The sequence below is a fragment of the Tachysurus vachellii genome, chromosome 22 (assembly GCF_030014155.1).
Source record: "Tachysurus vachellii isolate PV-2020 chromosome 22, HZAU_Pvac_v1, whole genome shotgun sequence".
NCBI lineage: Eukaryota > Metazoa > Chordata > Actinopteri > Siluriformes > Bagridae > Tachysurus > Tachysurus vachellii.
This window is the reverse complement of record NC_083481.1, coordinates 17,182,731-17,198,334: the sequence shown is the minus strand read 5'-3', so window position 1 is coordinate 17,198,334 and position 15,604 is coordinate 17,182,731. Positions and strand designations below refer to the sequence as shown.

Here is a 15,604-nt window from a genome sequence, read left to right as displayed (position 1 = left end):
TGAGAAAATTTGGCGGATAACCTTCATGATCACGTGGTTTGTGGAATATTCCAAGTATTTCACAGGGGTAAAAGTGTTCAGGTGAAATAGTGTTGGGTGAATGTGTTCAGGTGAAATAGTGTTGGGTGAAGTAGTGCTGGGTAAATAGGAACTAAAGGATCCATACATTAACAGAAAAACTGGAAGGCTAAGATATGTTTAATTGTCAAATTCAGTATTCAACAAGAGTAAAAATACTTAATGAGTCAAAGACTGGGAACTTAAATGTCAATTTATTTTTTCACCATAGATCATATTAAACATAACGGAATAACAAAAAGCATCCAAAACAAAACTGAAGTTCAGTCCTCGGAGCGTGTTATTGCTCAGTCGTCGTCTCCTTGCTCTGTCTTTTCAGAGGAATGATGTAAAGTCCATTCTTGGCCTCTTTTATCCTCCACCATCGGCCCAGTCTAAAGAACACAACAAGCAGCTGATAAAAAACATCCTGACAGGTCTGATGCTGCATTAAACACAACTGAGACTAAAAACCACCTTTTTTTTTTTTTTTATTGACCTTAAATTGATGTTATTTGGTTGCTTATTTTACACTCAAGCTTTCTGGAATATCAGAAATAGCAAAAATCATTTCCTACTAAATGTAGTCTATCATATGAGTCTATGTACTAATACGGCTGTATTTAGAAAAACCCAAAAGCATCATTATAAGGCTTGAAACGTCTCACGGTGAAGTCTGAGCAGTCATACTTTGCGAGTGTGAATTGCTGTGTTGAAATCAAAGACCTTCTCGTACCCACTTATTCACGGAGCGAGCTTTAAATAAATTACACTGCCTTTGCTCATTTCACGTCAAAATCATTTGCACTTCAGTCTATAAACCTGAACCTATCTGCATAGAGCAACAGCGCCACCATGTGCCTTCACCATGCTGGTACGCTCAGCACTAGTGTGTTTGTGTGTGTTTATCGCATTGGGGATGACTTGTACCTGTGCTCCTGTCCAACGCCAGCCACCAGGAACTTGCCCGTGTTGGAGAACTTCAAACTATTCACAAAACCATTCTAAAAGAAAGAAAAAGAACGGAATTTAAACAGTGACCAAATTGTTGGACCAGTTTAAAACCTGACATCTTAATTGAGGGGCGTGGCTTGTTGATTGACAACCTGTCCACATACGTCGTTTTGTTTGCCAATTTCACTCCAATTACTGTGGGAGAAAGACTAAGTAATGTGCAAATGGATGTTTAAAGCTTAAAAGAATATTCTTTTTTTTTTTACCAGCCAAGTGAGTGCTGTACGTTGCACACACACACACACACACACACACACGTGATTTCATTACAGTATCTAGTGGTGATGCAAAAGAGTTTAAGAAACGTCTGTGTGTGAACACCCACAAGATAATTAGCAGTGTGTGACTGCAGCCTAACACAAACGCCTCTCACTGTTCCGATACGAAATGCTTTGTGTTGTTTCTCACCACTGGGATTGTGAAGAGCGGCTCCAGGCCACGGAATCCAAGCCCGCACTTCCACAGCTGGACAGAGGCATTATGGGAGCCTGAGGAACAGCAAACAAGAACAATGGGGTGTTAATGAGACCTTCACACAGCTGGTATCGGTCTCACTCCGTTTGTCTGTCTGTCTCTCCTTCACATCCATCCAAGTTACTTTCACTTTTCCATCATCTCCCTCTTCCCTTCCTTTACTCTGTGTCAAGCCATCTATCTCTTTCTGTCATTCTCTCCATCTTCCTCTGTCCTTTTTCTCTCTCTATCCATTTCTTCCTCTGTGTACATCTCTTGCTCCATCTTTCTTATTCTCCCCCTTTTAGCCTTTCTCTCTCTCTCTGACCTTCTCTCTTTCTCTATCCATTTCTCTGCTCCATTAGACACACCATCACTCACTCTCTCGCCATCACCCTCCATCCCTCTCTCTCTCTCTGAACACGGTGATGTATCAAATGAAAACAGCATGAGCTGTAAAGCGAAGCAGAGCCGTTTACAATGTGATCAAGGTGATGTTGAGTTTGTGTGTGTGTGGGTGTGTGAGAAAATAAAAAAAAGGCAGGAAGAATAGAGACGAGTGTGTGGGAGTGTACTTGCTCGTCTACTTCAGAATCTATGAGTGAATGTGTGTATCGAAACTGTTGGACTGAGGTAATATAAAAGCACTTGTGAGTTCGGCATTGTTTTTTTAGCTTGGTTTAAATTATTAATAATAAGAATGTGTCATAATAAAAGGGCTGAAATGTCCAGAGATTTTTTTTTACACCACTCAGTACTGAAGTAACAAAAACACTACAGTTAACAGGAAGAAGTCTCATCTCAAAATAATTCACAGGGGCTTTAGGTGTGTGTTCTTGTGCTGATACATATATTAAATGCGCACGTGTGCGCACGTGCACCTGAGGCTATGGTGTCAGAGTTTTGCAACGCTGCAATTGAAGACACCCAGTACGGCTCCTCCAGCCCGACATCGCCATGGAGACCGTGTGCCTGTTTCACCGTGGTCAGCGGCTTCTTCCTGCTTACGGACCAGACGGACAGACAGCTGCAAAAAAAAAACACACACAAAGATGCAGAGCTGTTGCGTCAACTTTGCATTGTAAAACAAACATACATTAAATAATGCTGACAAAACAAATTTAAATGAACCAAACAATACTGGCAGCGCTGGCATTTACTTAATATATATATAAAAAAAACACCAAAATTGTTTCTAATGAAGTAATCTGTAATTTTAACTTCTTACCCATCATCACCGCCTGAAACCATGTGTTCTTCATTTATCAGCTGAATGCAGTCAATGGAGCTTCTTGAGAGAGAGAGAGAGACAGACCGACAGAGAGAGAGAGACAGACCGACAGAGAGAGAGAGAGAGAGAGAGAGAGAGAGAGAGAGAGAGACAGACCGATAGAGAGAGAGAGAGAGACAGACCGACAGAGAGAGAGAGACAGACCGACCGACAGAGAGAGAGAGAGAGACAGACAGAGAGAGAGAGAGAGACAGACCGACAGAGAGAGAGAGACAGACCGACAGAGAGAGAGAGAGAGAGAGAGACAGACCGACAGAGAGAGAGAGAGAGACAGACCGACAGAGAGAGAGAGAGAGAGAGAGAGACAGACCGACAGAGAGAGAGAGAGAGAGAGAGAGACAGACCGACAGAGAGAGAGAGAGAGAGAGAGAGACAGACCGACAGAGAGAGAGAGAGAGAGAGAGAGAGACAGACCGACAGAGAGAGAGAGAGAGAGAGACAGACCGACAGAGAGAGAGAGAGAGAGAGAGACAGACCGACAGAGAGAGAGAGAGAGAGAGACAGACCGACAGAGAGAGAGAGAGAGAGAGAGACAGACCGACAGAGAGAGAGAGAGAGAGAGAGAGACAGACCGACAGAGAGAGAGAGAGAGAGAGACAGACCGACAGAGAGAGAGAGAGAGAGAGAGACAGACCGACAGAGAGAGAGAGAGAGAGACAGACCGACAGAGAGAGAGAGAGAGAGAGACAGACCGACAGAGAGAGAGAGAGAGAGAGAGACAGACCGACAGAGAGAGAGAGAGAGAGAGACAGACCGACAGAGAGAGAGAGACAGACCGACAGAGAGAGAGAGACAGACCGACAGAGAGAGAGAGACAGACCGACAGAGAGAGAGAGACAGACCGACAGAGAGAGAGACAGACCGACAGAGAGAGAGAGAGACAGACCGACAAAGAAAGAGAGACAGACCGACAAAGAGAGAGAGACAGACCGACAGAGAGAGAGAGAGAGACAGACCGACAGAGAGAGAGAGACAGACCGACAGAGAGAGAGAGACAGACCGACAAAGAGAGAGAGACAGACCGACAGAGAGAGAGAGACAGACCGACAGAGAGAGAGAGACAGACCGACAGAGAGAGAGAGACAGACCGACAGAGAGAGGGGGGTAAAAAGAGGTAAAAATAAGATCAGTAAACCAGATTCAGATCTGTGTTAAACTTGACAGATCTAAAGACTTGTGTATTTGTGCTGAGACTCACTCGTGCCCATTGAAGACCAGCTGCGTCTCCTCCACAATCTTCCACACTCGGACCGTTCGGTCGCGGCCCCCTGCGGTCACACAGCGCTCCCGTGCGAGGCAGTCCAAACCAGTGATCGCGTCCTGATGTCCAAACCTGAGGAGCAGAACAGTTAGAAAATATGACAAAAGTAATTAAGACAGTAATACTGCCAACAATAATAATAAACTTCATTTACGTCATGTTTCAGATAGGAGATGTGTGTGTGTGTGTGTGTGTGTGTGTGTGTGTGTGTGTGTGTTCCCTTACAGAGTTTCTACATAAGCATTATCATCCACGTTCCACACTTTGACAGAGCGATCGTGAGAGGCGCTGTACAGGTCGTGTGTTCCTCTCCTGAACGCCAGACCCTGGTTATTTAACAAAGTCACACTAAAGTCACAATTACACTATCGTCACATTGTTTTCTGTCTCATTACATACGTTTTCTTTTAATTATTAATTCACAAAAACAGATTTCTCGGCATGTTTGGGGTTTTCAGACTGCAAGAATAAAAGCTATAAATAAAACAAAAATATATAAGTGCGAGTCGTGTCCCCACCGATACGGCGTCTCTGTGTCCCGTGAACTTGTACAGGTGTTTACACGTAACAGCGTCCCAAACCATGATCAGCTTGTTCACGTCTCCTGTGGCCTGGTAAAGAAGACAACAGGTTTAATATTAGAGCTCTGGATTACACAGAAAATAACCCTCACTGATTTTATACTTACAGCTACACAGATCAGATCCATGTGAATGAATTAAATGACACTACAATAACACTTTGAGTTCAAAATCACACCACACACACATTACACATACACACACACCATCACACTTTTAGTGTTGTCTCTCACCAGGTATTTGCCGTCAGAGGAAATGGCCATGCAGAGAACGTGTCCCGTGTGACCAACGTGCCGTTCCTCCGTCCCTTTCCTCCCTCCTGCGATCTTCTGCACCTTCCTCCCGCTTTCCACTTCCCCTGAAAACACACAGACACATCATTCTCACCATAGACACACACCATTTCCAACACACACACACACAAACCATTTCCACCACACACACACAAACCATTTCCACCACACACACACAAACACCATTTCCACCACACACACACAAACACCATTTCCACCACACACACACAAACACCATTTCCACCACACACACACACGCCATTTCCACCACACACACACAAACACCATTTCCACCACACACACACAAACACCATTTCCACCACACACACACACACCATTTCCACCACACACACAAACACCATTTCCACCACACACACACACACACACACCATTTCCACCACACACACACACACACACACCATTTCCACCACACACACACACACACACACACACACACACCATTTCCACCACACACACACCATTTCCACCACACACACACACACAAACACCATTTCCACCACACACACACAAACACCATTTCCACCACACACACACCATTTCCACCACACACACACAAACACCATTTCCACCACACACACACAAAACACCATTTCCACCACACACACACAAAACACCATTTCCACCACACACACACAAAACACCATTTCCACCACACACACACACAAAACACCATTTCCACCACACACACACAAAACACCATTTCCACCACACACACACAAAACACCATTTCCACCACACACACACAAACACCATTTCCACCACACACACACCATTTCCACCACACACACACAAACACCATTTCCACCACACACACACAAAACACCATTTCCACCACACACACACACAAAACACCATTTCCACCACACACACACAAAACACCATTTCCACCACACACACACACACACACCATTTCCACCACACACACACAAAACACCATTTCCACCACACACACACACACCATTTCCACCACACACACACAAAACACAGCTACTTTATTCCTACCACAAACCCAAAACTGCTTTATAAACTAATCGTTTAACTGCAACTCTAAAAGCAAGTGGACAAACACAGGGTATAAAATAAATGTTTAAACACACACTCGCTAAGTAAAACAATACTGAACATTTAGGAATTAAATATTTGTGACATGTACAGAACATTCTCTCAGGCTTCAGCTCACATTTATGCTACCAGGCAAAAAAAAAACAAACAAAAATAAAACAGCTGACCAATTATTTCCTTCAGCTCTCTGAAGAGCATAAATCACGTGGTAACATGGATCATGTTTAAGTTGTGTGTGGTACTTACACTTGATAATGGAACAGTCTTTCGATGCAGAAAAGATGTGTTTCTCATCTGGAGTGATGACCAGACACGTAACGGACAGCTTGTGTCCTCTCAGCAAGCGGATTTCAGCAGGATCCGGAGCAATCAGCTGGACACCAGGACGACACAGAGACACACCGGCGTGTCAGAACACCGTAAAGCTTATCAGTAATCTATGGACATGTCAAACATAGAGACACTAAGCTCTGTGAGGCTGTGAAGAAACTATAACTTGTCTCACCTCTTCAGCGATGAGTCTCTGTAGTCTGCCTCTCTGTTCCAGCTGATGAAGGGTGAAAGATGTTAGAAAGGTTCAACACGGAATTAGGAAAGAAAAAAAAACGTATCAAGAAGAATAGATCATACCAGGTCCTCCTGCAAGCGTCCAGCAATGAGGTCTGACTCAAACGCCTCGTCCTCTGCCTTCTTCTCCTCTGCCCATCAAAACAGATACACACACTCTTTACTTCATGAGTCCTAACACACAAGTCTGATGTTTCTGCACACACACTTTCTTTTCACTCGGACCCTGACCCAAATCCGTGTCCAGTGTTTACGACGTTCCCTGTCAAAAAAAAAGCGCTTCAAAACATTATACACATAGCAGCATAAAATCCACTCACCTTCTTCCCTCAGCTGATCCAAGTAAAGCTTTGCCAGACGCAGCTTCTTCTCCTGTGGGGTCTCCTCGATCTCCTCATCTTCCTCCACCTCCTTCTGCTTCCTAACCTGCACGGCATCACTGTACACACAACACAGACATGGCTTAACAAGCTCAGTGCTTCCATAACCGTACAGACAACAAACACAAATCTCAAAGCTTCTTTTTATCATTAAATAAAAATAAATAAATAAAAAAAACAGGGCAGGACGGTCTCACTTTTCGTTCTCTGATTCGCTGGAGATTTCCTCATTCAGCCGTTTGTTGAGTTTTTTTGGACGCCCTTTTCCACCCTGATGATCAGCCTAAACACAACAAACACACACACAGTGTTAATGTAGAACACAAGTGACCGAAAACACGAAAACTTTATTTATTTACAAATTACACGCAAATGAATATGCAATTACTTTCACTGACATAAACTGTGCTCTTGCAGATCATAAAAAAAAAAAAAGTTGAACTATTTTACATGCATGCTGTATAAACTACTGTATACTTTAGCCACATGCTAACTACAATCCTACCTTTCTCTTGTGGACAACAGACTTTTCACCTTTCCCAGTAGCCGCTGTGACTGATTTCTTCTTTATAAAGAAAGACATACTTATTAAACTATAAATAACTTTTTCTGTTTTAATATTTGATTCTTCAAACGTCCACAATCAGATCATGCATTAAAGCCCCACATGGGTCACTTCCACATGTTGCTATCTTTCGGTTTCCCTCGATTCGGGAGTCTAACAGTGTGTATTCGCTCACTATCGCCTCCCAGCGGATCGGAGAGTCGTTTGTTTCACTGCGACTCGCTGTTCTTAAATGAATCTTTTATTCAGAATCGATTCAGTCTTGATTCAAAATCAAAAGCAAAAAAAAAATAAATAAATACAAAAATACAAAAGCAATTTGTAGTGATTTATGAAAGGGAAAAAAAACACAAGGAGGAAATTAAAGACACACGTTAGATATATGAATAGTACAATATGTGCAGGGAGAAAGTGAAGATAAGTGTTTTATATCTTAATATTATATCTTAATTTATATTAATTTAAAGCTGTATATATTTAAACATAAAAATACTGGACAGTTAAAGAGCTGTAAGATAACATGAACAAACTGAATTAATTAAAATAAAATATTTGCTAAAACTCCAAACTCAGAACAATTTGTTCAACTCATTTAAAAGAGTTGTTTACAAAGGAATCGGTTCATTTCTAAATTGGCACATTACAAATTTACCTACAGTCCCAATTACTCTAGTCACTTTCAGTCAGCGCTTAATCCTGGTCAGAGCTGAGGTAGATCCAGTACCTATACCAGGAACGCTGGGTGTGAGGCGAGAATACACCCTGGATAGTACACCCTACACACACACACACACACACACACACACACATACACACACACTTTACAAGCTATCACCTTTTTTGGCGTTTGGAGAAAACCAGAAAAATTACATTACAGGAAAATGACATTACCACATTCCATACAACTTTTGACATTTTGACATATCACATGCCATTGCACACAGACACGCACACACACACACACACACACACACACACACACACACACACACACAAGATAATAATTAAAATAATAATAACTTTGACATAAAGGAGGCAAAACAAGAGCTGGACTGAGGAGAACCCAAAATGGACAATGTGTGCCTGTCACTGCCATACACTGACTCTGTGTGTGTGTGTGTGTGTGTGTGTGTGTGTGTGTGTGTGTGTGTGTGTGTGTGTGTGTGTGTGTGTGCGTGTCTGTGTGTGTGTGTGGGAGACAGTGAGGGTGGAGGGGGTCTAGAGGCCATCTTCTCTTTTCTTGGTCTCACTTTCACATGAATATGTGATTAACTGTTGCTACTGGTTACTGCTCATACACACACACACACACTGGCCAGCTGTTCTTACTCTAAGAGTGTGTGTGTGTGTTGTGTGTGTGTGTGTTCTTCTATCTCTGTCTCAGAGCATCAGTGCCATTGTTCACCTGCTGCCTCAAACCCACCTGGTGTTTACTGCTAGGCAATAAACGCCCTGTGTGTGTGCGTGTGTGTGTGTGTGAGAGAGAGAGAGAGAGAGAGAGAGAGAGAGAGAGAGAGAGAGAGCGAGAGAGAGAGCGAGAGAGAGAGAGAGCGAGCAAGAGAGAGAGAGAGGGAAAGAGAGAGAGAGAGAGAGAGTGGACTTACTCTACCAACGCACACATCCCTCCTGTTTCTCTCAAATGCCTCCTGCTCTAAATAACGGCTCTGCTACTGATAGATCTTTTGTTCTTTAATGTAACATCTGGACACATGTGCACATCTGGCAGTAAGATCTGATTGGAAAGGGATTTCACAGGACCTTCAGGAACCACCAGGTGAGAGTTATGAACTTTTTTATCTTGTATTTAGATATCCATATCACTTCTGATATATATTCATGATCTGGTCATGATTTCAGCTTCGACAAGTAATCACTATTTTACCAAGAGGAATGATACAATCACTTGATTCATGCTGACATTCATTTGACAAATCTGGTTTCAGCTCCTAAAAGCAAATTGTGCTAAACTAAAAGCAAAAAGAACTGTATGACTACTGCTCGGGTTATAAGTGGCACTGGATAAAGGTTTCCACTCACAGACAAAAATCAATCAGAACCATAACACAAACAGGAAAAAACATCATTTCATGAATTAGACAAGATGGAAAGTTGAACCATGAGCTACCGCAGATTTGTCACTGTAAAAAGAGGGAGTGTGTAGTGTATATGTGTGTGTATATATGTGTGTGTGTGTGTGTGTGTGTGTGTGTGTGTGTGTGTGTGTGTGTGTGTGTAAAGGAGAGATGGGACACGCCGGCACACCTGGGCTTGTGTAAGGCTAATGGATGTTAATGAAGGCAGCCTGTGTGTCCAGCGCACTCCTTAATGAGGCTGAAGAGTAAACAGCGCTCGCTCGGCCCAGGCGGCCGCTTCTCCTCACTCTTAATCATTCAGCACAGATCGGTTTTCTGGAAACTGATTACGTTCACAGACTTAGGGCCAGATCCTGGGGTACAGATTAAACTGCCTCTTGGTTCTAGACCTAGGGACTCCATGCTGAATAATCAATAGCTGATGATTTAAATGAAAATGGAATCTGCAAGAATAAAAGTACACAATATTCATTACTATTCAATTTAGTAGCATCAAAGTAATTGTTGCATAATGTCATAAAAATGTGTATAAAAACACATAACCATTAATAGTAGAATTATAATAGAGTATAATAAATATATCAGGAATCACTCCATAGTGGACATAATGAATGTCTCTGGTCAGTCTGACCTTAAGACTGGACACCACCGGAGTAGACACCAGATAAATAACATAATAAACAACAATCAGGTCTCGTTATAAACTAGCTGCTGACTTGCTAGGTATAACATTGATTCTAATTAATGTTATGATGTCCTGGTGTATATTTATCAGTCCGTTTGTCTTATTACTGCGTCAAATGAGACTTTTCAGAAGGCTCCTGATCACCATAGCAACAATTTTCCCTTCTTTGTAAAGTTAAATAAGAGCACATTGTTTAACATCTTTTGACTGTTGGCTTAAATCATGTTAGCGCCAAGTGCCTGTGGGTTATTAGTTGTTACTATAGAAACAATAACGTATTAGTACAAGGGGTTAATAAAAAACCTGTAAATTACAGCCGCATCACCGTCAGAGCCGCTGTTATGGAAGATTAATCTACACTTTCTGACCAAAATCTGATTGGTAATATTGGGATGGATGATAGAGCAGATTAGTCAGGACAAAAAAATAAAAAAACGTGCCACATGGCCTGAACTAATGAGCCTATAGCACTGAGGCATTCTGGGAAACTTTCTAGGAAGAGTCTGTGAAGAGCAAAGAATGCACACTGAGGTCAGAGATAGACGCTCCTAGGCACTCTGATTGTATGTGTGTGTGTGTGTGTGTGTGTGTGTAGGAAAGAGGGTTAAACACAAGGTAATATTTTATGTTTTGTACTCGCCGTCATTATCAATGTTTCACACCAGACGGGTGAGGAGTGTGTTTGGAGATAAAGCTCTCTGGCTTCCTCATCCGCATGAAAACGCGTGGGAGCTGAATGTGCAAGCCCTCGTCCGATCCATCCGATCCATCAAAATCCGCGCAGAGATAAAGCTGAAAAACACCATGCAGCAGTAATGATGTAACACACACATTTACAACAGCCATTAATGCCTATAAAGTGTATTCACTGACACATGGCTCATACATGCAAAAAAAAAAAAAAAAAAACCTGAGATGATGGACAAACAAATAGAAACAGTGATTCAGGTAAGCAATCAGGAGGCAGATGGGTTTTAGAAGACATTTCAGATTCCAGGTTTGAAGTTTTAACGTAAATAATCAGTACTGCTAGACTTAATTGAAAATGAGGTCTTCTGTTTAAGCAGTGCTTGATTGTCATGCTCTCAGCTTGAGGATCTGCCTGAGTGTTTGAGAGATGTTGATTTTGTGGAGATTTTGAGTAGTGTGTGTGTGTGTGTGGGTGTGTGTGTCTGTGGATGAGCTGAATTTCGAGGGCACGTTGTGTGAGTGTGTGGGAGGATGGTTTTGTGTGCATGGGGCTTTGTATGCGTGTCTGAGAGAGAAAAAAACAGAGAGAGAGTAAGAGATGTGTGTGTGGTGAGGTGCAGGTGACAGTGACCTCACTCTAATGCTAATGCCGCTTAGAGCAGAAAAGCCTCCTGCAGCTGGAACCCAACAAGCTGCCTCATTATACTCACCATCAAAAGGTTAGAGAGGGAGAGAGAGAGAGAGAGAGAGAGAGAGAGAGAGAGAGAGAGAGAGAGAGAGAGAGAGAAAGCATTAAACAGGGAAATACAGTGTTATGAATAATTCTAAGTGATCAAACTCCTACTCTCTCAACTCTGTAAGCACTCATCCATGAAAGACCAAAGGATTACGAGTATAGAATTAAGCTGAAAACAATGTGACATTCTTTAGGGTTTACAGCTTGAGTAAAAAAAAAAAAAACAATTGCGTGACATTCGCAATAAAACAATGGAAAAATAAGATGCTAAACCTGACTTATGATGGACTTATGATAATTAATATGGAGTGAATTCTCCTGACTTATACACAGTGTTCTGGCATAAGAAGCTATGAAGATGGAACGACTGAGCGATTGAGTTTGTAAACTAGTTGTAGGCAACACAGCATTAACATAAACATGATATACACAACACTGCGTATATATCACCTCTTAAACAGTCTTGAATTTAAAGGGAAAATCTGATATTTGTATTGATTAGTTTGTACAGTATATTGTAAGCTATTTCTATCTGTGTAACTGCAATGAGCCTTTTGAAAGATGAGATTATGGGCATTTTTACACATATGGGCAACTTATCTGTTATTTCATCAACAGGTCTGGCCTGTGATTAGTCAATCCCAGCGTCCTTTGTGTTGGACAATGGAGGAATCCGTAATTGTGACCCGCAACGCATAGATCTGAGCTCCAAAGATGGCAGCATCTGGATACCCTCAGACCCCCGACCTTAACGAAACACAAGCCAACCACTCACTAGAAAATGGCACATCTGTGCACCCTACTCCCAGCATGCAGCTGGGCACCATGTCCAATCCACAGTCCCGTCTCCGGGATGCCATGGGTCTGGCGGCCATGGTGACGCTGAACGCCGTGGCTCTGCTGGCGAACCTGGCCGTGCTGATTGTAGTGCTGAAAGCGGCACACCTGAGGAAGTACAGCTTTGTGTGGCATTTATGTGGTGTGGATGTGCTGTGTGCAGCCCTCCTGATGCCCCTGGCCATCGTGTGTGGTTCACCATTCTTCGCTGGGGTCATCTTTACTCCACTTGAGTGCCGCCTGTACGTCTTCCTCAATGCTTTTCTGATCTCTGCCTCCATCTTCACAGTGACGGCGATCAGCGTCGAGCGCTACTACTATATCGTGCACCCGATGCGCTACGAGGCCAAAATGACACCCCGCATTGCAGCTGCGGTCATGGCGCTTGTCTGGTTGGCGTCTGCTGTCCTTGGATTGGCCACTGTGTTTGGGTGGCCCAGTTATCGTCACCACAGCGCCATTGCTGCCGCCCACTGCTCACTTCACTGGAGCCACAGTGGGCACCGGCGTGTTTTCTCCATTATCTTCTGCGTGCTTTGCTTTTGCGTCCCGGCCGCCATCATTCTAGCTGTGTATGCGAACGTCTACAAGGTGGCGCACATGGCCGCCCGACACAGGGGTCCTCTGCCTAGCTGGGTGCCTGCAACACCTCGTCCAAAACACCGCTCTGACTCAGTCAACAGCCAAACCACCATCATCACCAGCAGCTCTAGTGCTAGGAGAGGGACAGGAGCACATGCACCACGCAGGCCACGCAGAACACTGGTGGGCGGTAAGGCAGCACTCACACTGGCCGTCATCGTGGGCCAGTTTGTCCTCTGTTGGCTGCCATACTTTGCCTTCCACCTTCACTTGTCCCTGGGTGTTGCCCACAGCTCAGCTGATGAGGCAGAAGGCCCTGTCACGTGGCTGGCGTACTCTTCATTCGCTGCAAACCCATTTTTCTATGGCCTGCTGAACCGGCAGATTCGTGAGGAGGTGTGCAAGACGATGTGCTGCTGTTGCCGCTCGCCCAGCAGACCCGCTAGACCTCCAGCGTCCGGGCACGATGGCTCTGCGCATGAAGACTTCCTGCACTTCCTGAAGCGCAGCAGCTCGGTAGAAGCCACACGCAGCAGTTACAACACTGCAACTCCCAGAAACACACTGGACCAAACTGGCTTCAGGATACCAGGACAGATACCCGAGGAACTCACCTAGGCTGCCAAATCTGGAAGCCAAATCTGGAACATTCAAACTGGATCCAAATCTGGAATGTTTAAAATTGGATCCAATGCCGGAACAGTCAACAAACCATATCCAATTCTGGAACTTTCAGAATGGACCTAAATCTAAACTGTGCAAATGGGATCCAAATCTGGGGCTTTTAAACCAGATCCAAATTTGGAATGCTAAAAACAGATCGAAATTAAAATTAGACTGATGTAAGATTGAAATAAAATCCAGATCAATGTTTAAAATCAGAATTAAATCTGGAATTGAACCAGAGCATCAAAGTGAATATAAAGTAAAATACTGAAGAAAAAAAAAATATTACTGCTCCAGCATTCCTGCTATTTTAGCATTTACTCAGATGCTGCTGAAAGCAGGTCTAATCAAATAATTCTGATCATTGAAGAAATGTACAGTTGAAATCTCTTTTGGTTCTGCTTTGTCATGCTAATAGCATGTGATAATACGAGCGATATAATCAAGGCCACACACACACTTTTATACTGGGTTGTTTATGTAGACTGAGTTTTAACATGGACTACTATTTTTAAATAATTAAGATCGGTTTTAAAGGATTATTATAAATTACCAAATTTCCATTGACTTGAATTAGATTGAATCAAATATGTGAAAACAAAATCTGATTCTGAGGTCGGACTGTTTGAAGCCAGCCTCAGGTACTCAGGGCTGTTAGTTTTACAGAGAAGTAAGAACATTTTCTTACACGGACACCACAATGACGCCTTTATTTATGGTCTTCATCCGTGTTTTATCAGAACGAAAATTTTTCCTTGCGATCCTTAACCAACACGTCTTAATTCGCTCGCCTTAAAACACAACGCAACTTTTTATCTAACAGAAAACTCTCAACTCCTCCTTTAAATCCATCTTTTTTTGTTATCGATTTAACGAATATCCTGTATGTTGGTACCAGTGCTTGATGAGTTGTTTTGCTCAACACCGAAGACACGGCGTTAGTATCTTTGACATGGTGTTGTTTAATATTGTTTATGAAGATATTTTAACGTTAATATTCAGTCAGATGTAATGTGAGTAGATCCACGTCGAGTTCACGGTGGTGTGCGAAATGATATTTATTTGGAACTCTATTTATTCAAGATTAAAAGCCGTCTTTCCGTTTTGATTTCTGTTCATTTTCTTCTCCGTGTGGCTCTGAGATGTTTCTAAGACCTTCTGTCTCCCTGCTGAATAAAACACCCTTCACTCTGTCACTGCAACTGTGTTATACAGCGTGTCTTTGTTGAGGAAAAAAAATGATTTAACAGCCTTGGCGAGCTCCACTGCAGGATAATGTGTCTCCCTGCTAGTCGAGGTCCAGGGGATAAAGAAAAGCTTACTTATCACGCTGTCATTCAAAAAGCATAAGTAATGACAGCACTGCATTTAAAACTCCATAACAACCATGTGTTAAAACGACACACTATGATGTGGAGCTTTTTAGTGCAAACGATGTACTATAACATGACCATAACATGCTAAAGTGAATACAAACCCACTTATTTAAATTTTTAAGGTGCTTAATGTCCCATTTCTGAAAACATGCTGTGCGTTGATGCTGTATGTCAGTGTTTCACATATCATGTAGATACAAACACAACATGTCCGACAACATTATAAACTAAAAGAGTCATACAGGTTTACTGTACCACGTCACATCTCTTTCGAAGTATAGTACCGTCTGTCCGACCGTCTATCTGTCTATTTGTGCATCTACAGCGGAGGATTTACGAAGAAGAGTCGTGACCCTGATGCAGATATGTTCGGTTATATAAGAGAAAATCAGCA

The 15,604-nt window shown here is 42.8% G+C and overlaps 2 protein-coding genes across 3 annotated transcripts; one reads left to right on the top strand and one right to left on the bottom strand.

Annotated features, from left to right (window-relative positions):
• Window positions 1-253: 253 nt before the first annotated feature.
• On the bottom strand, window positions 254-7,702 carry rrp9 (ribosomal RNA processing 9, U3 small nucleolar RNA binding protein). 2 transcript variants are annotated; one of them, XM_060858370.1, is made up of 15 exons: window positions 7,486-7,702; window positions 7,178-7,263; window positions 6,921-7,039; window positions 6,664-6,731; window positions 6,539-6,580; window positions 6,280-6,406; window positions 4,891-5,015; window positions 4,595-4,687; window positions 4,302-4,402; window positions 4,014-4,148; window positions 2,753-2,815; window positions 2,406-2,551; window positions 1,480-1,559; window positions 988-1,061; window positions 254-452 (listed from the first exon to the last, which is right to left on the bottom strand). In XM_060858370.1, exons 1-15 carry the CDS (start codon window positions 7,561-7,563, stop codon window positions 359-361), a joined length of 1,431 nt encoding a protein of 476 aa, XP_060714353.1. In that variant the 5' UTR covers window positions 7,564-7,702; the 3' UTR covers window positions 254-358. The 2 variants fall into 2 exon arrangements, with proteins under 2 accessions (XP_060714353.1, XP_060714354.1); XM_060858371.1 differs by having other exon boundaries at window positions 2,753-2,812.
• Window positions 7,703-9,012: 1,310 nt separating this feature from the next.
• Window positions 9,013-14,995, top strand: si:ch211-213o11.11 (probable G-protein coupled receptor). The gene is made up of 2 exons (XM_060857523.1): window positions 9,013-9,319; window positions 12,368-14,995. The coding sequence occupies exon 2, from the start codon at window positions 12,464-12,466 to the stop codon at window positions 13,784-13,786; it is 1,323 nt and encodes a 440-aa protein (XP_060713506.1). The 5' UTR covers window positions 9,013-9,319; window positions 12,368-12,463; the 3' UTR covers window positions 13,787-14,995.
• Window positions 14,996-15,604: the final 609 nt, after the last annotated feature.